At 44.7% G+C, this 26316-nt stretch overlaps 1 protein-coding gene across 4 annotated transcripts in view; it reads left to right on the forward strand.

The window, feature by feature from the left end:
* Positions 1–26316, forward strand: part of XRCC3 (X-ray repair cross complementing 3) — a 65831-nt gene that overhangs the window by 22795 nt on the left and 16720 nt on the right. For 3 of the 4 annotated variants that reach the window (XM_033952245.1, XM_033952243.1, XM_033952242.1), the window contains exons 4-5: positions 5876–6088; positions 16593–16747. In XM_033952245.1, coding sequence (XP_033808136.1) covers positions 5876–6088; positions 16593–16747 — 368 coding nt within the window. Of the gene's footprint in view, positions 1–5873; positions 6089–16592; positions 16748–26316 lie in introns of all 4 variants that reach the window. The other variant, XM_033952244.1, reaches the window with a different exon arrangement.

Genomic DNA, 26316 nt, shown 5'->3' on the forward strand with positions numbered 1-26316 from the left:
GGGCAGGTCTTTGTAAAAAAAAAAAAACCAAACTCTGGACCTGCTCATCTGTGTATCCTGAAAAGTCTGGGCATCACAAAGGTGGTCACAGACCACTGGGAGTCTCCAGAGAGATCCCTGCGGGTGGCTAAGGCTATGGCCAAGTTTTACCCAATGATTTCGGATTTCCAGCAGCTGTTCAGCCAAAGGTGGATTTGCTGGTGGTGCAGACCACCAAATGCATATATCTGCCTAGTGGATTTGAAGCCTTGTCCCTAGGGAATAAGGCAGCAGCTGCAATTTCCTTTGTGGTACATGCTTGCCACATGCTTCTGTCTCGAGCCTCAGATCCGGAGGATGATGAGGATCCCCAAATGCTCCTATCTGGGGTGAATTATATAGCAGATACTCTGCATGATATCAGAGTTATGACCAAGGTGTCGGCCTTTACAATCTCTGCTCAGTGGTTGCTCTGGATCAGACAGTGGGCAGGAGATTCTGCCTCTAAAGCCACATTGACCAGGCTCCTCTTTCAGGGGCAGATGCTATTTGGCAAAAGTCTGGATGACCTGATGGCAAATGTTGCGGACTGTCGACCCAAGGCCTTACCAGACAGCAGATCCTGAACAGCTTGGGGCCCAGGACAGGGCAATTTTTGAGGCTCTTGAAGATTCCATCCTTATGCATCAGGCCAAGTGATGCAGAGGTCCTTTCAGGAATCACATGGGAGGACCAGCAGAGGCAGAAGATAGCAAGCCTTGGGCTCTCACGCCTCTTCAATCTCTAAGAAATCACAATGATGCCAGGACAGGGGCCATACCCCCCTCCCTCCAGATAGGAGGCAGGCTGTTGGCCTTTTGGTTAGTCTGGGTTAGATTGGCACAGACCATTGGGTCCTAGAAGTTGTTCAGGATGGTTACAAAATCGAGTTCTGTGCCTCCCCCCTTCCTGACCGCTGTGTATATTCTCTGACCAGTCAACCAGAGATGGTCTTTGGAGTCCAGGCAATGGTTCAAAGGCTACTGGATCTTCATGCCATAGTTGGTCCTGGATGAAGAATCAGGCTCCGACAGATACTCAATATACTTCATCATGCCAAAGAAAGGCTCAGAGGACTGGAGGCTAATTCTAGACTTCAAGTTAGTCAATGCAGCCCTGAAAGTACTGCCTTCCACATGGAGACCGTGTGATTGGTCATAGTGGCTGTGGCACTGGGGGAATTTCTCACCTCCCTCGATTTGATGGAGGCTTATCTCTGCATTCCCATTTTCCCAGTCCACAGGAGGTACTTGCAGTTTGATGAACTGGAGTAGTATTTCCAGTTCTCAGTGCTTCCCTTCGACCTAGCAATGGCACCTCACATCTTTACCAAAGTCATGGTGGTGGTGGTAGTGGCAGCTCACCTCCACAAGGCTGGAATCCAAGTTCACCCATATTTGGACTACTGGCTCATCAGAGCTCCATCCAAGGAGGAAGGTGAACTAGCAATTTTAAGAGTGGTCCAACTCCTCCAGTACTTGGGATTGATTGTCATCTGGAGCCGATCCAGTGACTGGATTACCTGAGAGTTTTGTTCGACAAGGCTTTGGGCCAGGTTTTGCTTCCAGAGCCAAGCAGACAAATTCCAGAAGCAGATTTTGGATCTGTTCCAGAGAACAACTTCCATGGCTTGGCACTACCTGCAGGTCCTGGGGTCGATGGCAGCAGCCATAGAGGTGGTCCTTTGGGCTATAGCGCATATGAGACCTCTCCAAGACTTCCTCCTCTCTCACTGGTCTCAGGCAGACTCACATCAGCAGCCACTCCCAGATTTGCCAGCAGTGAAGAGCAGCGTGCGATGGTAGCTGCAGGCAGCGGCCCTCTCCAGGAGCATGCCTCTTCACATTTCCTCCTGAGTGAGATAACAACTTTATGGTTGGGAGGGGTCATAAATCACCTGGAAGTGGTTCATAAACTGCCTTGAACTCAGAGCCATTTGGCTGGTGCTTCAGGCAATGGAGAAGTCTCTGGAAGGCAAGGCAGTCGGAGTGTTATTGGCCAATGTGATAGCGGTGGCCTATGTCAACAGACAAGAAAGCATCAGAAGCACCCTGTGGCACCTAGTAGCTCTACTTCTCTTTCAGTGGACAGAAGCTCATTTGCAAGCTCTCTTGGTGCAGGCCAACTTTTTCAAATGGCAGATGCTCAACCCAGGAGAATGGTCTTTCTCTTCTCTCCCTATTTCCACCCCCAGACATTCAACTCCAAGGTTCGGCAGTGGGGGCCTCCACAGATAGATCTGATGGCCTCGATAGTAAACACAAATACAACTCATTTTTACAACCAAAGAAACAAGCCCCATAGTGAGGAGTTGGATGCATTTGTCCAACTGAGGCTCGTTGAGTCATTCGCAGGATTGCAAGTCATCTGGGGTTGATAGTCTTTGTGGCACCCAATTGGCTCCGCAGGCCATGGTATGCAGACCTAGTCCATCTCCAGAGGGACAAAGGCCTCAGACTGCTGGCCCAAGTGGACCTTCTCACTTAAGGACCTGTCCTTATCAAGAATCCAGACCACTCTGGGCTTACAGCATGGATTTCGAGCGGGTGTCACTGATGAGCAAGGGTTATTCAGATGTAGTCGTTGCCACATTGCTCAGAACTAAGAAGCCATCGAAGGTGGCAGCCCATCCTAAGGTCTGGAAGTCCTTTCAGCGCTGGTGCGCTGTGGAGTATATAGAGCCCTTCTGAGTTCCAATTTTGGTAGTCCTAGACTTTTTGCAGGAGAAACTTCAGAAAGGTCTGTTGGTTGGATTACTGAAAGTGCAGATAGCAGGCCTTTCATATTTCCAAGCGCCTCTCACCCACATATCGCCCTGCTTTTTGGTTGCGCCCTCCAGTTTGTCTCCCCTTTTCCTTCTTGGAATCTTAACACCATATTGCAGGGTCTCGGAGGACTTCCATATGAGCCCTTATGGGAGGTTTCCATTTTGGATCTTACGGTTAAGATGGTGTTTTGGTGGCAATTAATGTTAGCAAGATGAGTCTCTTAGTTGCAAGCTCTTTCCTGCAGGGAGCATTCCTTAAAATTAAAATTCCTTAAAATTCCTCATAGCAGCCCCCTTTCCCTCTCTCTGACTGTATCTCTATCGTATCTCCCCTCTACCTCCTTTCCTCCAACGTATACGGATTGAGTTCTTTAAGTCTGTCCCTATATGCCTTATGAAGAAAACCACCCACTATTTTAGTAGCCTTCCTCTGGACTGACTCTATCCTTTTTATATCTTTTTGAAGATGCAGCCTCCAGAATTGTACATAATATTTTAAATGAGGTCTCACCAGAGTCTTTTATACAGGGTCATCAATACTTCCTTTTTCCTACTGGCTATACCTCCTCCTAAACACCCTAGCATCCTAGCTTTCACTGTCACCTTTTTAACCTGTTTGGCCACCTTAAGATCATCACATACATCACATCACATTCCTTAAAATTATGGAAGTAGGGCTCTCCTTATGCACGGTTCTGACTTTACCAAAAGTTCTCGGCCTTCCATGTTAAATTGGGAAGTCTTTTTGCCCACTTTCCACCCTATAGGGTCGAAGAAAAAGGACAAGGCATTGCATTTGCTGGATGTCAAGTGAGCTCTCCTCCAGTAGCTCGAGATTACCAATGAGTTTCACGTAGCGGATCAACTTTTTGTTGCGACCATTCATGGCAAGAAAGGGAGGCTGGCGTCTAAAGCTTAGATTTCCAGATGGATTAAGATGGCCATTTCCTCTGCCACCGATTGCATTGAAATCTCACTCCAACAGAGGAGTTGCTACCTCAAGGGCTGAGATGAGTGCTGTCTCGCTCGATGAGATCTGTAGAGCAGCTACATGGTCTACCCTCCATACCTTTAGCAGGGTGGACATAACAGCCAGGAAAGACGCTGCTCTCAGGTCCTCTGTTCTGAAGGCAGGCTCTGCGGGCCTGCTTTGGTGTACATTCCTACAGTTCAGGACCACTAGAAAGAAAGATTTAGGTTCTTACCTCATAAGAACATAAGAATTGCCGCTGCTGGGTCAGACCAGTGGTCCATCGTGCCCAGCAGTCCGCTCACACGCAAGCCCTTGGTCAAAGACCAGTGCTCTAAATGAATCCAGCCTCACCTGCGTACGTTTCAGTTTAGCAGGAACTTGTCCAACTTTGTCTTGAATCTCTGGAGGGTGTTTTCCCCTACAACAGACTCCGGAATAGCATTCCAGTTTTCTACCACTCTCTGGGTAAAGAAGAACTTCCTTACGTTTGTACGGAATCTATCCCCTTTCAACTTTAGAGAGTGCCCTCTCGTTCTCCCTACCTTGGAGAGGGTGAACAATCTGTCTTTATCTACTAGGTCTATTCCCTTCAGTATTTTGAATGTTTTGATCATGTCCCCTTTCAGTCTCCTCTTTAAATGTGCCTGTTTAGCCTTCAAGATCCTACATGGAATCCTCCCTCCCGTTATCCCACTCTTCTGGAATTCCTCTAACCCTAATTCCACTAGATCCTCCCAAAAACTGAAACTATCATTCCCCTCTACAAAAAGTATATCCCGCGTAGGAAAATTAGGAACATCCCTCCCCTTTAGAACCACAGAACTCTGGAATAACCTCACATACCCGCTCAGAGTTTCAAGTTCCCTCCAATCCTTCCGCAAACACCTGAAAACTTGGCTCTTTTCAAAAATCTAACACTTCCTGCTTTTTGGTTCCCTGTCTCTCTTTATCTTCCTAGCTCCTTTCCTATAACCCTTCATTGTAGCTCCTTTTCAACCTAACCCTGTAAACCGTGCCGAGCTCTACGCTTGTGGAGATGGCGTGGTATACAAACCTGAGGTTTAATTTAGTTTAGTTTAGAAGAGGCCCAGTTTCTCCAATCTCTCACTGTACAGCAACTCCTCCAGCCCCTTAACCATTTTAGTCGCTCTTCTCTGGACCCTTTCGAATAGTACCGTTTCCTTCTTCATGTATGGCGACCAATGCTGGACGCAGTACTCCAGGTGAGGGCGCACCATGGCCCAGTACAGCGGCATGATAACCCCCAATCTGTTTGTGATCCCCTTCTTTATTATTCCAAGCATTCTGTTCGCCCTTTTTGCCGCCGCCATACATTGCGCGGACAGCTTCATCGACTTGTCGATCAGAACTCCCAAGTCTCTTTCCTGGGTAGTCTCTCCCAAGTACCGCCCCGGACATCCTGTATTCGTGCATGAGATTTTTATTACCGACATACTACTTATCCACGTTGAACCTCATTTGCCATGTCGATAATCTTCCTTCTTGTATCTGTGTCTAGTGTCCTGAAGCACCACCTTGTATGTGGGCTTTGCCTGCCTTCTGCCTCGGAATCAGTCTGGAGCTGGTAAAATCTGTCTTTCAGGTGAGCTGAAAGAATTTTAAAAAGGAATACTCTCGAGAGTGTATAGTCTGCTTTTTTGTCTCTGCTGGTTAGTGGGACATTTGAGTAGCTGTGAGCTTTGTGCTGGTTGCACATGTTTTTGTATCTTGTTTTATAGCTGCTACTTGAATGTTGTAATGTTTGTTAAAGAACAGAATTCTACTGTTGGAGATTCTTCCCCGTTTCTTCCTTCTGATTATGTCTTTCATTACAGTGCTACTTAATTGCTCTTGTATAAACTGAGGGGGCAGGAGAAGCTATCTGGGAAGGAGGTAGAATTGAAAAGGATGATTGATAGTTTTCTGGAAGAAATTTGTGGGTTCAGAGGCAAAACCCTACAGTTCGGGACCACTTCATCTACACTACAAGCAAAAAGATTATCGAGGCAAGAACCTATTCTTTCTTTTCACTTGGCAACAGCATAGTTGAATGATTAGCAATTGTAGCTTGCATTTTGATAACAAAAAGCATATCAGTTATTTTATTCATCTTACAGCATTTCAGATGTACCATGAAAAACACCTTTTCACAGTGCAGCACCAGAAGCTTAGCTTAGGATGCCCTATTCTGGACAGCTTCTTACGAGGTGGAATTCCTCTTGTGGGAATTACAGAACTTGCTGGTGAGAGCTCTGCTGGGAAGACCCAGATATGCTTGCAGCTGTGCCTTTCTGTTCAATATCCAGGCACACACGGAGGACTGGAAGCAGGTGAATGTGGTACACCTTTCAGTTTTCTTCTTTCTGTATATTTCTGTATCATATAGGATGGGACAAATCCCAGGTCATCATGTCACCTAGGAATTGCATCCTGACATCCAAGATTGATTGTTTCAGGGAAAGTAGGGCTTTGTGGTAAGCAAGTTGCTGCAGGTAAAGCAGGCATGGGGTAACCACAGCACTGCCTAGGAGACTACACAGTTTTAGAGGGGATGTCAGTGGGAAGAGAAGGAGGCGGGAGTGTAGGTGAGATCTTTGGAATTAGAGGTAGGTGAGCAGAAGACTGATGGCTGATACAGATTAGAGAATGACACGGGGAAAAAAATCTGTCCCCGTCACTGCCCCGTCACCGGACCACCATGCCCTCTCGCCACCTTACCGCCCTTCAGCAGCCCGAGAATCTTCCTCCCTCCCCCTTACCTTCGTGGCGTAAAGAAACTTAAGGGAGGGAAGGCACACGGTCCCTTCCCTCCCTCCGGCCAAATCTCTCTCCTTCCCTCCCCCTTACCTTTGCAGCGCTTTAGAAAAGAAACTGATGCTGGCGAATCCTGCCTGTGCCGCCCTGCAGTCGCGTGTGTGAGGGCGGAAGCTTCTCCTCTGACAATTGTCATTTTATAAACACAAATAAAACAGAGCAAGGTTCAACAAAACCCATCTTCCCTCCCTTTCACAAACATTCCCTTCACTATTGTAAAAACTGACCAAACCAAATTATTACAGAATGCTACACAGAAAAATCAAGCTAACAGAATACATTAGTCACACATGGCAAGAATAATGTTAGGGGAGTGCAACTAGGGTCAGATAGAGAGCCCTAGGCCAGCTGGAAGCTAAAGAAACACAGCCTGAACTTTGCGGGCCCCAATTAAGTCTAATACCAGCTCTATCAGGATACATATTTCAAATCTGAAATATTCTAATCAAAAAATATAAAATAAATTTATTATTTTCTTTTTGTCGTCTAGTAATTTTATTCTTCAAATCACATTGGTCTCAGGCTTTGGTTTTAGGTTCCTTCAGTCTTCATCGTGGCATGGCTGGCTCCTGAAGGTAAAATAGGCGCAAGAGGAGCTGGGGAGAAGATGCCGAGTCTGACACGGGCGCAATTTTTTTTTACCATAGGAGTAAGACTTTCCCCGCTCCCACGGGGCGGTAAAAGGTCTTGTCCCCATTCCCGCGGAGCGGTGAAAAGTCTTGTCCCCATTCCTGCGATAAACTAGTTGCAAATGTCTCCATTCCTGCGGATTTACTGCGGTGACCCACGGTAAACGGTCCCCATGTCATTCTCTAATACAGATAAACAATTAGATATGGATTTGGAAAAGGAGGGAGAAAGCTCAGGAGAAAGGTTTGGGAAAGAGAATAAGATAAGGCTGAGAGCCTAGGGGTGGGTGGGCCAGAAGAAAGCGAGAAGGGTACAGGTATAGGAATTGCAAAGAGGATATGTAGATTGTGGTAGAAGTTGAAGGGAGTAAGGCTAAGAGCAAAAGAGGCTAGATAAAGGAATTGAAGGAAAATAACAAACATTTATATACCGCAAAACCCTGCATTTCTATTTGGTTTACAAGATTAAAGAGAACTGTACAAACACAGTTAAATACAAAGTCAATTTTTTAAAAATTTCTCAGAAAGATTTCAAAAATTTCCTAAAATGCTGATAGGAAATAAAATTTGATATCAAATTGCTAAAATCTTTTTTCCCATGTAGCAGCTTGGAAAGACAATGCAAATAAGAGCAAAGAGGACTGAGAGATGATAGAAAATAACAAAAGGATGAAAATAAGGTCTTCAAGAATGAGATGGGAAAGACAGAAAACAGTTAAAGATGAGAATGAATAAAAATGAGAGAAAAAAAATACACCAGCCACGGAAATATTAAAATAAATAGATTTTAATCACTCTTTTGAGTTTAAAATTTGCTAGGCAATGTAGCAGTTGCTATACAGAAATGTGCAAATATTCATTGGCAGCACCAAAGTATTTCTTGTCAATATTTTCTATTTTGTCCCTCCCTGTGCTGCTTCTGTTCAGGTTTTGGAAGTGGCTCCTAGATCTAGGCCAGGTTTATCTAGGCTTGATTGTATGAGAAATTGCTGCCAGTGACAAAAATAATGAATGATACATATTGTCAGTATAGGTTACTCTTCTCTTGAGGGACTAATCTGTTTTTACTTTGATTGCCAGGCTACATCTGCTTATGAAAATAACCCTCAAATTTCAGGCCGAGAATTGTTTGTAATGTCCACACAGACTGCAGCTTGATATGTGTATGTTAACATTGTTCAGAATAATTAAAACACTTTTGGGAAAGCTATTAATTTAATTCCTTCTCCCAGGGCTGGGGTAAAGGGATAGAGTGTTCATATGGATCTTGGTAGCCTTTTTTTTTTTTTTTTTTTAACAATAACTTTTTGTTTTGGAGAAGTTTTGAAGGTTTTTTGTTTGTTTGTTTTGAAGGTGTGATTCCAATTGAGGAGTTGGTTGTTAATTAAGCCCTACCCCCCACCCCAGTGGACATAAAAAGTTTCCTGATGCTTTGGTTTGGTTTAATGCATTTTTATAAGTCCCAGGAGATGTCTAATAGGTAAACATAAAACGTTTAAGGGTGTTGAAATCTGGGAAATCTAGCTAGCAGGTAGGGAGAACAAGAGGGCACTCTCTAAAATTGAAAGAGGATAGATTCCGTACAAACGTAAAGAAGTTCTTCTTCACCCAGAGAGTGGTAGAAAACTGGAACGCTCTTCCGGTGTCTGTCAGAGGGGAAAACACCCTCCAGGGATTCAAGACAAAGTTAGACAAGTTCCTGCTGAACAAGAACGTGCGCTGGTAGGGCTAGTCTCAGTTAGGGCACTGGTCTTTGACCTAAGGGCCAGCGCATGAGCAGACTGCTGGGCACAATGGACCACAGCAGCGGCAATTCTTATGTTCTTATCCCAAGCAAGAAATGTACCATAGAGGAGTAGCCTAATGGTTAGTGCAGATGCTTTGATCTTGGTGATCTAGGTTCAATTCCCACTAAGGCTACTATGACCTTGGGTAAGTCACTTAACCCTCCATTGCCCCAGGTAGAAAAAATTAGATTGTAAGCCCACTAGGGACAGAGAAATTACCTTCAATAACATGTACAGCGGTGCATATGTCTAGTAGCACTAAAGCAAATATTAGCAGTAGTTGTAATGTGTGCTCCCTAGCATGCCCGTTCCACACACTGCATCAGAGCCAAGCAGGGGAGGCAATGGAAGGGATGCAGTTTTGGCCTCCCCTCCTCCCTTGTGTGGCTGCACCAGCTGCATATTCCTCACTGCGTCCTGCTAACAAACACCGTAATTTTATGTTTTAATTTGATTTTAAAATTGCTAATTTTTTTATTGAGTTAGATGCTGTTTTGCTATTAAATAGTGCTGTGCTTCAATCCATATAAGACTCTATGCCAGGTTGTGAGGGGGTTTTCATATGAACTGATGATTAATTTTAACCATGAAGCTGGCCTCATATAGACCTATTAATTATGAGGCTTTTGGTCTTTTTGTGCATTTCCTGTTAGCCTTGCTGTTGGTCTGATTTTTTTTTTAATAAAATCAGCCCTAGTTGGTCAATATGGTAGTGCAAAGTGTTTTTTCCCCTTTTTATGTACATTTTAAACATCATACATGTATATGAAATACATTAAAGAATTGTTTTTCATTTGCCACATTTCTTTGGAAGTTGTACTACCATGTTTCCCCCATTATAGGACCTCCTCCTTTAGTAAGACACCCCCCTTTTTTTCCCCACCTGGGAAATATAAGGCCCCCCCCCCCCGAAAATAAGGCACTATTTGGCAAGCATGTCTTGGCGATCCAGAGTACTGGTATAGTACCGTATGCGTGGTCACACAACTTCCTGCTTCCGCTGTCCAGGAAAACAAGCCCAGGAACAGCCTCTGTACACCGAGGCCCTGATTCTCCAAAAGTGCGTCCCGATTTTAGGCAGCTGTAGACGTCCTACAGCTGTCTAATCAGCCAATCGGGATGCACGTTTTTTTAAAAAAAATGCTCCCCAGGCAGGCCGCCCGGGAGAGGCGTCCTATACTAAACGCCGATTCTGTAACCGGCGTCTTTAGAGAATCGGGTTAAATTAGACGCGGCTGCTATACTTATGGCAGCAAGGGATCTCCCTGCTGCAATATGTATAGCGGCCGCGGTTGTTGCGGCCGCCTGTCCCATCACCGACAGGAGAATGCCTAACTCCTCCTGTCGGAACCCCGAGCCCCCTCCCCCACAAACTCGTAATCGCCGACAGGAGGATGCCCAACTCCTCCTGTCGGAACCCCGGAACCCCCTCCCCCCCCAAACTCGTAATCGCCGACAGGAGGATGCCCAACTCCTCCTGTCGGAACCCCGAGCCCCCTCCCCCCCAAACTCGTAATCGCCGACAGGAGGATGCCCAACTCCTCCTGTCGGAACCCCGGACCCCCCTCCCCCCCAAACTCGTAATCGCTGTAGAAGCCTGGACCAATCAGGCCTTAGATTTAGCGGGGATGGGCCGGGAAGGGGCGTGCCGTCTCATTTCCACGAGGCAGACCCGTCAGCTGGACGGCAGCAAGACCCGTCCAGCTGACCAACATTGAAAGGTTAGTTGGGGGAGGGAGATTAGTTGGGGCGGGGGGTCGTTGGGCTTTCCAGCAGGAGGAGTTGGGCATCCTCCTGTCGGCGATTACGAGTTTGGGGGGGAGGGGGTTCCGGGGTTCCGACAGGAGGAGTTAGGCATTCTCCTGTCGGTGATGGGACAGGCGGCCGCAACAACCGCGGCCGCTATACATATTGCAGCAGGGAGATCCCTTGCTGCCATAAGTATAGCGGCCGCGTCTAATTTAACCCGATTCTCTAAAGACGCCGGTTACAGAATCGGCGTTTAGTATAGGACGCCTCTCCCGGGCGGCCTGCCTGGGGAGCATTTTTTTTTTAAAAACGTACATCCCGATTGGCTGATTAGACAGCTGTAGGACGTCTACAGCTGCCTAAAATTGGGACGCACTTTTGGAGAATCAGGGCCTTAAATGTTTTTCTGGTTTGTGATACAGTTTTTTCTGGTTTGTGATACAGCTTTTCTGGTTTGTGATGACCTGTACCATATACAGGTAATAAATGTCTTTTTTTCAGCAATAAATGTGTACTGTATTCTTCTTCATGGAAAAATAAGACATCCCCCTGAAAATAAGACCTTGTGCATATTTTGGAGTTTTTAAAAATATAAGACAGTGTCATATATTCGGGGAAACAGGGTATTGTGTGTTACATATGTTATTCTTTAGCTGTGTATAGATACAACTTGTTAATTGTGTAGTATTGCTCATGTTATGTTTTTAGTTTGGGAGTTGAATCAAGACTTCTAATACTCGTAATGTAAAAGGAAAGAAAAGAACTAAATTTGTGCAGTTTTTCTTATTTTGTTACCCACATAGAACTGGAAGGACTTGCGTAATAAAAATAGTGCTATGTAATCAAAGAAATTGATATTTCTAGTGCAATGTGTCTGCTAGTCCTGGGCTTATGCATCTGAACCCGCAAGTTGCTTGCAGAATGCTGTCAATCATCTTTGAATTCCGCCTCCTTCCCAGGCTTCCCGCAAGTTGATTTTTTTGGGGGGGGGTTTTCTACAAGCAATTTGCTCAGAAGTTTTTCTATTCTACTCTGTGGTCTTATTTTTTTATTTTATTTTGGGGTATTTTTTCTCTCTGGACAAAGAATCAGGCTCATGCAGATACTCCATATACTTCTGGACCTCAAGTTGGTCAATGCTGCATTGAAAGTACTGCACTTCTGCATAGAGACCGTGTGGTCAGTCATAGCGGCTGTGGCACAGGTGGGATTTCTTGCCTCCTTCGATTTGACAGAAGCCTATCTCATTCCTATTTTTCCGGCCCACAGGAGGTACAGTACTTGTGGTCTCATGTGCTACAGCAGTGTATCGCAAACTGTATGCCGCCTGAAATTTCAGGTATGCCACAAGACGCTGGGGAGAAGGAGAGGCACTGGCTGACTGCCTACAGGATGTGCTCTCACGGTGAGAGGCACATCCTTTGGCAATCAGCTGGCGTTAGTGCCTCTCCTCTCTGTGTCGTCTCTGCTGGCACCCCCAACACTGGTGTCTCAGGGCCCGTCTGGAGAGCCTTCACGCATGCACGAACTTGGACATGATGATGTGCCTGTTCATGATGTCATCGCATCAACGTCACACACTTCTGGGATGCCTTGAGCCGCAGCCACTACGTTTAATGTGCTGCAGCTCGACAAACGTTTGCAGGACATTGTGCTAGAGCAACATTTCCAGTTCCCTTCGGCCTGGCAATGACACCACGTACCTTTACCAAGGTCAAGGTGATGGTGGTAGCAGCACACCTTTGCAAGGCAGGGATCTAATTGCATCCTTATTTGGGCAATTGGCGAATCAGATTCCCATTCAGGAAGGAAGGAGAATGGACAGTTTCAAGAGTCATCCAACTCCTCCAGGAACTGGGATGGATAGTCAACTTCAAGAAGAGTCAGTTGGAACCAACCCAGTATCTGGAGTACCTGGGAGTTTTGTTCGACATGCCATGCAGAATGAAGCTCCAGAAGTAGATTTCGAACCTGCTACAAAGTCTAACTGCTATGGTGTGGCATTATCTGCAGGTCCTGGGATCGGTGGTGGCAGCCTTAGAGATGGTTTCTTGGACGAGAGTGCATATGACTTCTACAAGACTCATCTCTCTCGCTGGTCTCCTCAGATGGACCCACTTCTCTGGAAGGCAAGGCAGTCAGAGTTTTCTCAGACAATGCAACAGCAGTGGCCTATATCAACAGGCAAGGTGGCACCAGAAGCGCCCCTACGCCTAGAAGCTCAACTCTTCTTTCGGAGGGTAGAATCTTATTTGCAGGCTCTCTTGGCCTCGCACGTCGTGAGAGTGGAAAAGGTGCAGGCCGACTTTCTCAGTTGGCAGACTCTCAACCCAGAGAAATGGTTACTATTCCATTGTTCAGTGGTGGGGAGTATCCACAGATAGATCTGATGAACTTAGCAAAAAAACACAAAGGTAGCTCGCTTTTACAGCCAAAGATATGAACTCAGAGGTGGAGGGGTTGGATGCGTTAGTCCAACCGTGGCTGGATTAGGGGCTCATGTACATATTTCACCATGGCCTAGGCTAGGTCAAATCATTTGCAGGATTGTTTAACTCTCCTTCTGTTCAGGGCTGCAAAAGTAAGAAATTTCTAAACCACACGTTAGCGTCCCAAGATGCTCTTCATGATAAAGAATTTCAAACATTCCTGCTTACAGCTTATTCTTACAAACAGTTTAGAACACAACTGAAGACATATCTTTTTACAAAATATCTGACTACTTAACTTACTTTATTTCTCCTATTGTGATCATTGTTAGTAATCTTTTGTAAACCGCATTGAACTAATGGCTATGCGGCCTATAAGTACAATGTAATGTAATGCAAGTCATCTGAGTTTGGTAGTCCTAGTGGTGCCCAATTGGCTCTGCAGACCATGGTATAATGACCTAATTTGCTTCCAGAGGGACAAAGGCCTTGGACTGCTGGTCCAAGTGGATCTTCTCACTTGTGGACCAGTCCCTATAGAGAATCCAGAACATTTAGGAAAGGTTCTTGAGCAGGCTTCCCTGACGAGCAAGGTTACTCAGACATAGTCCTCGCCACTCTGCTTAGAGCTAAGAAGCCATCGACAGTGGCAGCCTATGCGAAGGCCTGGAAGTCCTTTCAGCACTGGTGTGATGTAGAGCCCTTAGCTCTAATTTCTTTTTTTAAATTTTTATTTATAGATTTTTGCATTCTTACAATATTTGAATTGTACATATTATATTCAATTAATACATGAAAATTGTGATTACAAATAATTCATCTTATCATATAAAATATAACCCTCCCCTTTTTTCATTTCTTATTTCCACATAATATACATTCCCTTCCCCACTCTAATATAACTATTACTAATGTGCTATGAAATCTGATCATTGGAATAGCGAGTCAATGGTTCCCAAATTTTCTTAAAATTAAAATTAATTTCTATAGTCCTGGACTTTTTGCAAGAGGGACTTCAGAAGGATCTGTCTGTTGGATTGTTGATAGCAGACCTTTCCAAGCTTGGGGGAAAAGAGTCTCTCTGGTCTCTATCCTACTCTTTCTTGAATTCAGACAGTGTGTGTCTCCACCACCTCTTTTAGGAGACTGTACCACACATCTACCGCCCTTTCTGTAAAAAAGTATTTCCTTAGATTGCTCCTAAGCCGCCTCTTAACTTCATCCTTTGCCTTCTCATTCTACAGCTTCCTTTCAAATGAGAGACTCGACTCATGCACATTTAAGCCACATAGGTATTTAAACATCTCTATCATATTTCCCTTTTCTCCAAAGTATACAGATTGAGTTCTTTAAGTCTGTCCCTATATGCCTTATGAAGAAGGCCACCCACTATTTTAGTAGCCTTCCTCTGGACCGACTCTATCCTTTTTATATCTTTTTGAAGATGCGGCCTCCAGAATTGTACATAATATTTTAAATGAGGTCTCACCAGTCTTTTATACAGGGTCATCAATACTTCCTTTTTCCTACTGTCCATACCTCCTCCTATACACCCTAGCATCCTAGCTTTCACTGTCACCTTTTTAACTTGTTTGGCCACCTTAAGATCATCACATACAATCACTCTTCTGTCATGCACAAAAGTTCTTCACCCCCTAAATGGGTCACGAACGGAGTTCCGCAGGGGTCGGTGCTGGGACCGCTCCTGTTCAATATATTTATTAATGACCTGGAGGCGGGAACAAAATGTGAGGTTATTAAATTTGCGGATGACACCAAACTCTACTGCAGGGTTGAAACCACGGAAGACTGCGAAGATCTGCAAAGGGACCTAATGACACTAGAAGAATGGGCCAAAAAGTGGCAAATGAGCTTTAACGTGGGGAAATGCAAGGTCATGCATGTAGGGAAAAAGAACCCGATGTTCAGCTACAAAATGGGGGGATCACTGCTAGGGGTAAGTAACCTTGAAAGAGACTTGGGAGTGATGGTAGACACAACTTTGAAGGTGTCGGCACAGTGCGCCACAGCCTCAAGAAAAGCAAACAAAATGCTGGGTATCATTAAGAAGGGTATCACGACCAGGACGAAGGAAGTCATCCTGCCACTGTATCGTGCAATGGTGCGCCCGCATCTGGAATACTGTGTCCAGTACTGGTCGCCGTACCTCAAGAAGGACATGGCGGTACTTGAGGGAGTCCAGAGAAGAGCAACTAAACTGATAAAGGGTATGGAAAACCTCTCATATACTGACAGACTGAAAAAGCTGGGGCTGTTCTCCCTGGAAAAGCGGAGACTTAGAGGAGACATGATAGAAACCTTCAAGATCCTGAAGGGTATAGAAAAGATAGACAGGGACAGATTTTTCAGATTATGGGGAACCACAAGTACAAGGGGGCACTCGGAGAAATTAAAAGGGGACAGGTTTAGAACAAACGCCAGGAAGTTCTTTTTCACCCAGAGGGTGGTGGATACATGGAACGCGCTTCCGGAGCCTGTGATAGGCCGGAGCACGTTACAAAGCTTCAAAGAAGGTTTGGATAGGTTCTTAGAGGATAAAGGAATTGAGAGGTACAGATAGGAGTAGAGGTAGGTCATAGGGATAGTCAGGGACCACTGCTCAGGAAATGGGCTTGATGGGCCGCCGCAGGAGCGGACCGCTGGGCAAGATGGACCTCTGGTCTGCCTCAGCGGAGGCAACTTCTTATGTTCTTAAACTGTACCATTCCTTCGGGTTTTTGCAGGCCAAATGCATGACATTGCATTTCTTAGCATTAAATTTTAGCTGCCAAATTTCAGACCAAGCTTCGTCAGGTCTTTCTTCATGTTATTCACACCATCCGGGGTGTCTACTCTATTGCAGATTTTGGTATCATCTGCAAGGAGGCAAATCTTACCTGAAAGCCCTTCAACAATATCGCTTATAAAAATGATAAAAAGAACAGAACCTTGAGGCACACTACTGGTAACATCCCTTTCTTCAGAGCGATCTCCAATGACCATTACCTTCTGTCGTCTTCCACTTACCCAGTTCCTGACCCATCCTGTCAATTTGGGGCCCATCCCAAGAGCACTCAGTTTATTGGCCGTCTGTGTGGTACACTGTCAAAGGCTTTGCTAAAATCTAAATACATTACATCTAGCGCACTCCCTCTATCCAATTCTCTGGTCATTCTACTGAAGAAAAAATATTTGTCTTCAGTAATGTAATTGAGTGAAATCTATTATCCATTATTTATCCATCTTCACACTTTATTAATGTTTTTATATATATAGAAATAAAGTGGAAAAAACAGATATTGAGGTACAGCAGAGAAGGTTTGGCATCTTTAGGCACCCAGTGCAGGGACTGTATTTATCCTTTTTCCTAAATGTGTCTGGTGGATAAAAGAAATGAGTGTCACTACTTTTTCATATTGCTTTCAGGAGCTGTGTATATCTGTACAGAAGATGTTTTCCCCAATAAGCGCTTGCAGCAACTAATTGGACAACAACATAAACTTCGAGCAGATGTTCCACTTGATGTCATCAAGAAAATAAAATTTGGAGACAATATTTTTATTGAGCATGCCGCAGATATAGTAAGTAGTGAAGCAATACTTTAATGACAAATGCAATGGTTCTAATTGTTATAATCAGTTTAGTAGAACTGTATATGCCTTTGACTTGATTTGTTGGCTTTATTTTCTCCCACTCCTTTTGCTTTTTAAGAAACACAAGTGTGGTTGTTGTGTTAATTCACTTGAATACAGTCCATTTTTTTGTTATTCGCGATAGTATGGTTCTTAAAAATTCGTAAACTGCGAAATCATGAATAATGAAATATTGAATCTATGGGAAAATAAGTTAGGTTGCAGCAGTACACATTGTGCCTCAAAATTGCGGAAAGTGAACAGTGAATTCTACTGAGAAAATAGGTTTAGGTTCCTGCATGGGACAGCACTGTAGATGCTTATAGTTCACTCTCTGGACACTTGAGGTCCACATCTGGAAGTGAATGCCAGATGCAAAGTGAAAATGAAAGCAAACAAAGCTGGGGGATTTTAAAGCAAAGTCCACAAATATGTGAATACAGCAGCACGAATGGGGAATATTGGTCACAATAGATGCAATCACGGATACCCGAAATCAGGCATTGGGAACATGCAAATAACAAGAACTGTATGTAGAGACTAAGGTCAACAAAAAAATCATAGTTTGTGTGGTTTTTCTCATATGTTTTCTAGTAACTTTTGAGAACTTTAAAAGGAGTGCAAAGTTTTCAAAAACTAGTCCAAAAGATGGCCTACAGCAAAATGGTATATCAATATAGTTAATGATGATGATCAGTTTTGTCGTCTTTGATTTTCTGCTACTTTGGTTATATCCAAACAAATATGCAACTTCTTTCAACAAATGTAAAAACACATGCTGAAAATAATATCAACAGTACTTGTATGTCGATATGCTCAAAGACACTTATAAAATTGAGATGCACACCCCCAACCACTGCTACCATTAAAAGCCCATTCTAAGGGGGTTTGAGGCAATTGCAGTTCCTCAAGGGCCTTACGTTATATAAAGTCTTTCACTTGCCTGTACTGAAAATGATCGGAAGGCTCTAAATCATAAGCCTCTGACAGGTCAGAAAAAGGTAAAACTCGCCCATCTTCAAAAAAATCTCCCAAGTCCCTGATGTGCTCAAGCCAAATAATGAGTGTCCATCCTACTAGGCATAAATCCTTCTGCCATGCACACCTGTGTGCCCCGAAGATAGCACGTAGCAGTCGGGCCCATGTCCGAGTCCATATAGCAAAAGTATGTTGCAAGTACGAATTAGCCCCTTTCATCAAGTTCCTAGCTTCCGTCAAAGGCAACCAGGGGACTACTTGGCAGAAAGCATCCGATATGGGAATCCTTTCCAGTTTAACCCAGTAAAGATACTGGCCTATAAGATCTGCAATTAGAGGGTCCTTGCCTGACATCAGTATCAGGGTAATTTTTGCCAAATGCCAATAATGGGGCAATTCTCCATTCTGGTTTAAGCTAGTGAGGGGACCAACCAGCAGGTGTTTAAAACATTTATAAAAGCGGTTTGTAAAACCGCCTAAGCCTGGAGCTTTCCAATAGGCCAAAGTGGAGATAGCCCAAAGGGTTTCCTCTTCTGTAAAGGGAGCCGATAGCTCCTCAGCCTCCTCCAGCGTTAGGCTAGGTAGTTGAACCTGGGCTAGATATGCATCTATTTGGACTTGTGATACTTGTTTTCCAGTGTATAGAGCTTTTGATAAAAAGTAGTAAAAGCTTGGGCTATGTGAGTTGGAGTTTTGCACGCTGAACCTCCTTCATCTCTCACCATAGTAATAACATTTCTCAACCTCCTTCTTTTTCACCTTAGTAGCTAGCAAGTGTCCTGCTCTAGCCCCATGCTCAAAGTGTTTCTGTTGTAAACACTGCAGCTTCTCAGATAGCTGTTCTAATTGTAACATCTTAAGATTTAATCGGGTACTTTCTAGGTGGGTTAAGATAGAGGCAGACTCCAGGGAGCGCTTATGGGTTTGCTCCAGAAAGAGCAATTGCTTATGTAAGGCCTCCTGTCGCCTACCTTGTTCCCGTCGTCTCTGAATTCCTAGGGAGATGTTGCCCTGCAATACCGCCTTCATGCCTTCCCAGAATATGACTGGGGAGACATCCTCGCTCTCATTGAACTGTATATATTCACGGAGGCACTTCTCTATCCAAGATACATTCACAGGATCTGCCAACATGCTATCACAAAGTCTCCAAAACCTCCTACCAAAGGGTGCCAGGTGGGGGTGCAGGGTAAAGCAAACTGGTGCATGATCAGACCATACCCTCAGCTCAATATCTATCTACATCTGATAATTGGGAGAGCAAATCCTTACTAACTCCCCAAAAATCTATGCAGGAGTAAGAGTTATGCACTTCAGAATAATGGGTGTTATCCTTGGTGATTTAATTAAAATGCCTCCAGGGGTCTATCAAGTCCCAAGCTGCAAATAAAGCATGCAGTTGTTTTCTATCAGCCTTTCCATAATGAACCATAGGTACAGAATTATCCAATGTAACATCAGATGTTATATTGGAGTCTCCCCCCATAATCTAATGCCCATCCGCGCTCCCATGCAACACGAGTTCCAAAGTTTTCAAAAAGGCTTTCTGCTCAGAATTCAGAGCATACACATTACAAAATGTGAAAAAACTTGATTAATTTTTACTTTCAATATTATATAGCGATCTTGTGGATCTTGTATCTCATGCTGGACCTGGGGATCAAGAACTTCAGCTATCATAATACCTACACCATGTTTTTTTCATGCCTTCTCGATTAGAGGCAAGAAAAATATGGGAATATTTTGGATGTTTGAACAGTGATTCATGTTGGGGCTTATGGTGGGTCTCCTGGAAGAAGCCCACCCCAGCCTTTAAGAGTTCAGCTTCCTTAAAAATCAACTGTCACTTCCTCGGACCTCTCACATTAAGAGTGAAAAAAGTGAACCCACTATGTTTCATCAATATCCCAAACAGTCAAAGATGCATACATTCCACTTTCTACAGGTCCCCCCCTATTCTCCCCACCCCAAAATCCCCAGCCTTTAACCACCACCCCTTCCCCCCAGTCCAGAGGAAGGCCCTCAATAATTTGGGCAAAGTGAGGAAATTTATCTCCCGAGCAGCAAGATACCGCCAGTCGCTAAACCACACCACCCAAACAAAGTCGAGTATGGAGATTGTAGATTAAAGGGGAACCGAAATCTGCTTCAGTCAACACAGGAGTCATATACACTTCTCCGAAAGAGTAGAGAGAGAGAACGAAGATCCTGTACAGTGGTGTGACTCACAGCATTTCAGCAACAAATCTAATCAAACAGGTCCACCAGATGTCCCCTGCTCAGGATCAGAACGCCATTGCAGTTGCCTGCCATTATGTGGGACTCTTCTCCAGCATTGAGTGCACAGTCTTGTGCCATTAAGAGATGGGCCTCTTGAAGCACTGATAAGACTTCCTCCACTTTTGCCATTTATGCTGTTGGTTAGCCACTTGGAATGAGAGCCCAAAAGGATAGAGCCACTTGTAGTGAATGTCATGAGACGCTAAACACTTTGTAACATCATGAAAATTTCGATGCTTTCTCAGAATAAGAGCTGAAAGATCAGCAAAACGTTCCACCTTAGAATTTTCCCAAGTGATATGGCCCACTTGTCGAGCTGCCTGGAGCACACGTGCTTTTATAGGGTAGTGCAAAAAACAAGCTACTATTTCCCGAGGTCGGTCTCCATTACGAGGCCCCAGTGCTCAGTGAACGTGTTCAAAGTCCAGAGATGGTAGCTCCGCATCAGGGTCCACCGCCCGGAGGAAGCATTGACATACAGTATTTCAGTAAGTAGAGATTGTATATCCTGATAGACAATGACTCAGGCATTCCCCAAGCTCTAATATTATTTTGCCTGCTCTGGTTTTTCCTATCCTTAATTCGGAGGAGGATATCCTCCTGGCTGTGTTCTAGGTGAGCACAGTGTGTGTGTAACGTCTGAAGATCCGAATCGTGATCTATAACTCACTTTTCAAAGTCCTGGAGGCAGAATCCCGTGTCTTCCATCAACTGCCTTATTTTTGCCACATCTGATTGCAGGGAATGCTGAGTCGAAATCATTGTATTTTTTAGGTCTTCCATCCAAGTGCGAATTTTGTGGCCAGACAGGAAACAGGTTCAGGCGAGGGTGGCAACAATCCCAATATGGCATTATCCATGTGCCCATTATTCAGATGCCGTGTGGGCCTCAGATGTCTCTGCTGGTTGATAGGCAAACGACTTCAAATCCGCTTGCCGTTTTTTGCCTGCCATAAGCGCTAAACGGTCCCATGCTCAATAATGCAAGAAAAATAGAGGAAAGCACCAACCCATCGCATGTAAAAGCTAAATTTGTAGTGTGGTTTAGAGGAGCTCAGTGGCTAGGCTGCCATTACCCTCAGTGACATCACTTCTTTTTCATGGATAACTATATTTCCAATGCAATAGGTTAGACATTCTAGACAGTAAGGTTATTTCCCTTTAGCTGCATGCTGCAGAAGGAATCCACTCCGGATTTTTCACTCTGCCTCTGTTATACTTCACTGGGCTTCAGTTCTTTCCTTCTGCATGTATGATTGCAGATGTTTGTTCTGCTCTCCCCATTTTATTATTGTTAATTTGATGTAATTTTGTCCCCTTTTCGGGTATTTTAGTGCTTGGAGCGATTTTGAAGCTCTGCCTGCTTGTAAATTCAGAGACTTCAGTCTGTAGATGAAAGAGCAATCCCTCTGGGTATCTGTTAGCCAGCCTGCATAATTTTCTCTAGATCTCAGGGCCGTCCCTGAGGTGGTCTCACCTTCTGTTAATCAGGAGTTGAGCACAGGCTGTTAGGTGCCCTTAGGAGGCTCAAAGGGGTCTTGCAGGGTGCTGGCTGCGGCGTCGCACCTCCACCCATCCCGGTGCATATCTGTTGGTTCATAGGGATGGAGGTGAAGTCAGACATAGGAGTCTGACTGGCAGCCCGAAGATCAAATTTGCAGAAGCATTTTCAGCATTGTAGCTGTGAATTTTCTCATCCAGCTACTGTGAGAGAGCTGAAAGCAGGCTGCAGCATTAATCCTATAAGGTCACAGTGAGTACACAGTGACAACCTGTGAGAGACATTGAGGGAGGTTGGAAAAGTGGGGGTTTGAAGGTTTCTGGATGTTCCCCCTCCTGAATAAAAATCCTAAAATCGCTGTTTGGGAAATGTGAAAAATATCATGATTTTGGTGTGAATTTTTGGATGGCGACCATATTGGATTTTTAGATTCCCCCACCTCCAAAGTTCCCTGCTTCCTCAAAACTGTGCTTTTTACCTGGAAAACTGCTTTGATGGATTCCTTAAGCTCTTCTCATGTGGATTCTTGCCAGGATTGCACAAATTTAGTGCTTTTGGAACATTCTTGCGCCACATGCCAAGTAGTATAGCTGGGGGAGAGGGCTGCAGTGCCCAACTTATATTCTTCCCTGCTGAAGCAGGTGACCAAATGCTCAGCTATTCCGGTGGGGCGGCCATTGTTTTTGGGGCTCGACACTGCTAGTATTTCCGTTAGCTAGGCTACGGACCTTCCGCAGTCAAAGAAACGCAAATGCAAATCCTCTAAGAGTGCCTTTACGCTCTAAGAGCCGCACACTTTTTTTCTAAGTTCATGAAATTTTTGTGGTTAGCGTTTCAGAACAAGTGTTCTCCCCCTGAACAGTCTCAATCCGCCTCCGTGGCATCTCTTAGTGGTGTGGTGCTTTTGGGCACGTCTTCACCTCAGCCTGCTGTGGACTTTGTGCATCCTGATCCTGATTTGGGGGACCCAGATGTTTCTCTTACTTATCCATTGTTTGCAGGTACAGCGCTTTTCAGAACGGGAGATCAGGGTTTGTGTGCTGGATCTGCGGATCCCTCTGCTGTCTTAGATCCTGTAGATCACGGGTGCCCACACTTTTTGGGCTTGCGAGCTACTTTTAAAATGACCAAGTTAAAATGATCTACCAACAATAAAATTTTAAAAAACACAAAGCACACTGTATGCAGAGAAAATGTTAATTATCATTTATATTTTGGGAGGGTTTTCAAAGCGATCAAGGCAGATGACTTTATGCAGTGTTACTTCAGTAACAACTATACAAAATAGACAAATATACCCCCTCCCTTTTTACTAAACCGCAATAGCGGTTTTTAGCGCAGGGAGCTGCCACTCTCTGCACTAAAAACCGCTATTGCGGTTTAGTAAAAGGAGGCCATAGTACAAAATATAGACAGCAGATATAAATTCTCAAAACGGCCACATTTTGATCACTAAATTGAAAATAAAATCATTTTTCCTACCTTTGTTGTCTGGTCATTATTCAAATCTTGTTGGTCCCAGGCTCTGGTTGTCTTCTGATAACTTGCTTGCCAGGGTCTCCTTCTTTCTGCTTTCTCCATGTTAACCATCCATCTTCTATCTCTGTCCTCCGTTTCCCTTCCCTCCTCTGGAAGTCTGGCATCTTTCCTTTTTTTCGTCTCCATCCACAGATCGACTACTTCGGAAAATTGCGAGCCATGGAATCGAGGGTGAAATACTCACGTGGATTAAAAACTGGCTGGATCATAGGAAACAGAAAGTGGGGGTAAATGGACAATACTTGGACTGGAAGAGCGTTACCAGTGGGGTGCTGCAGGGCTTGGTGCTTGGACCCGTGCTTTTCAACATCTTTATAAATGATCTAGACATTGGTATGACGAGTGAGGTGATTAAATTTGCGGACGATACAAAGTTATTCAGAGTAGTGAAGACACATGGGGGATTGCGAAGATCTGCAATGTGACATAATCAGGCTTGAGGAATGGGCATCAACATGGCAGATGAGGTTTAACGTGGATAAGTGTAAAGTGATGCATATAGGTAACAAAAATCTCATGCACAAATACAGGATGTTCAGGGCGGTACTTGGAGAGACCTCCCAAGAAAGAGACTTGGGAGTTATGATCGACAAGTCAATGAAGCTGTCCACGCAATGTGCGGCGTCGGCAAAAAGGGCGAACAGAATGCTAGGAATGATAAAGAAGGGGATCACAAACAGATCGGAGAAGGTTATCATGCTGCTGTACCAGGCCATGGTGCGCCCTCACCTGGAGTACTGCATCCAGCACTGGTCGCCGTACATGAAGAAGGACATGATGCTACTTGAAAGAGTCCCGAGAAGGGCAACTAAGATGGTTAAGGGGCTGGAGGAGTTGCCGTATAGTGAAAGATTAGAGAAACTAGGCCTTTTCTCCCTCGAACAGAGGAGATTGAGAGGGGACATGATCGAAACATTCAAGATACTGAAGGGAATAGACTTAGTAGATAAGGACAGGTTGTTCACCCTCTCCAAGGTAGGGAGAACGAGAGGGCACTCTCTAAAATTGAAAGGGAATAGATTCCGTACGAATGTAAGAAAGTTCTTCTTCACTCAGAGAGTGGTAGAAAACTGGAACGCTCTTCCGGAGTCTGTCATAGGAGAAAACATCCTCCAGGGATTTAAGACAAAGTTAGACAAGTTCCTGCTGAACCAGAACTTACGCAGGTAGGGCTAGTTTCAGTTAGGGCGCTGGTCTTTGACCAAGGGCCGCTGGGTGAGCGGACTGCTGGGCACGATGGACCACTGGTCTGACCCAACAGCGGCAATTCTTATGTTCATCTTTTCTCAACTACCCTTTCATCCAGCATCTCTCCCTCCATCCCCACCACCCCAGGGTCCACCATTTCTCCTTTTCTTTTCCCAACTACCTTCCTATCCAGTATCTCTATCCCCCCCTCCACACCATCCCTTGTGTCCAACTTCTCTCCCTTTACATAGAAACATAGAAATAGACAGCAGATAAGGGCCACGGCCACGGCCCATCTAGTCTGCCCACCCCAATGACCCTCCCCTACCTTTCTCTGTGAATAGATCCCACATGTCTATCCCATTTCTGTTCCTTCCCTTCCTAAATCCCATTGTCCACCATTTCTCCCACTCCTCTGTTTTTAGACCTATTATTCCCCCCAAAGTCCGGCATATGTACATCTCTTTGAACCCCACTTCCCTCCCTCCCTTCTACACCAGGGCCCTCCTCCCCCCAAAGGCCTTTCTGCCCCCAAAGGACTCCCCCCCCCCATGGAAGGACTGCGTGTTCCTCCCTGACCTCCCGTACATCTCTTTACCTAATTTTAGCAGGGAGCAGCCTGCAGAGAGGATCGCCAGTACTTTAGTGATCCTTGCAGGTTGCCATAGGCCTCAGGAGCTGTTGTCCCTCTGCCGCAGTCCCGCCCCTCCTCTGACGTCGAAGGCAGGATCGCGGCAGAGGGAAGACAGTTCCTGAGGCCTATGGCAACCTGCAAGGATCACTATAGTACTGGCGATCCTCTCTGCAGGCTGCTCCCTGCTAAAATTAGGTAAAGGGATGCGCGGGAGGCCAGAGAGAAAGCCGGACAGCACAGAAAGGAAACCTCATGGCTTCGCGATCGACTCGGGTTGCCTGAGCGATTGACATATTGGGCACCCCTGCTGTAGATGATTCTACTGTCTTGCGCTTGTTTAAGTTCACTGCCCTGCCAGACCTAATTTCTGAGTTGTTACAGGAATTGAATTTGGTCTCTCATCCAGGAAAAAGTGACATCACTGGAACTTTGTTTGTGAAAGTAGCTACACTTAACAGAGGTAAGTTGTGGATTTTGCTACCTAAACATATGCCATGCTATATCACCTTTCTGTGGAAACAGTCAAAGTGGTTTCTATATTTTATACAGGTACTTATTTTGTACCTAGGGCAATGGAGGGTTAAGTGATTTGCCCAGAGTCACAAGGAGCTGCAGTGGGAATTGAACCCAGTTCCCCAGGTTGCTGCACTAAGCATTAGGTTACACCTACTCCTCCACTCTGCTGCTACTTAGACATGTTAGAGGTGGATTTTGCAAAACTGCATGTCCAAGTGGAGCCTATTAAACAGCAGAGGTCTTTACAGCTCAAATAGTTTACTTTTTCAAGAGTTTTTATTATCCACAGATGTTAGACATAATTCTCCTATCAATTGCTCCTCCAAACTCTCAGAGCAGGTGTTAATGCCAATGTTAAAATTTTTGGAACTACCGGTATTTCTGTTGTAAAGCAGGGAATTGGCATAGAAACAGAAGCCATATTGCCTTTAGCTGTCTTCATTTTTTCTATCTTGTCTGCCCTTCAGTGCCATCTCCGAGTACTATCCGTTCCTCTTTCTTAGAAATCCTATGTTCTTGTCCCAAGCTTTGCTTTAATTCAGGTACAGTCTTCATGTTCACCACCTCCACCCAGATGCTGTTCCACCCTTTCCATGAAGAAGTTTTTCCTTAGGTTTCATCTGAGTCTTTATCATCTTTCACCTTCATCCTATATCCTTCATATACTTCTAAGGTGCATTCAAACCACATCCAGATATGCATCCTAACTCTGTATTCTGTATACACATATAGAAGAAGTTTAATGGAATAACAAGTCAATTAGTGCCAATAATTGGGCATTAATTAAAATTTATACACACATTTTTAGGCACCGGGATCCATGTGTAAATTTAATGTGCAGATCTAAAAAGAGGCATGAGTGGCTCAAGGGCATTCCTGGAA

This window comes from Geotrypetes seraphini, chromosome 7 (genome assembly GCF_902459505.1).
Source record: "Geotrypetes seraphini chromosome 7, aGeoSer1.1, whole genome shotgun sequence".
Lineage (NCBI taxonomy): Eukaryota > Metazoa > Chordata > Amphibia > Gymnophiona > Dermophiidae > Geotrypetes > Geotrypetes seraphini.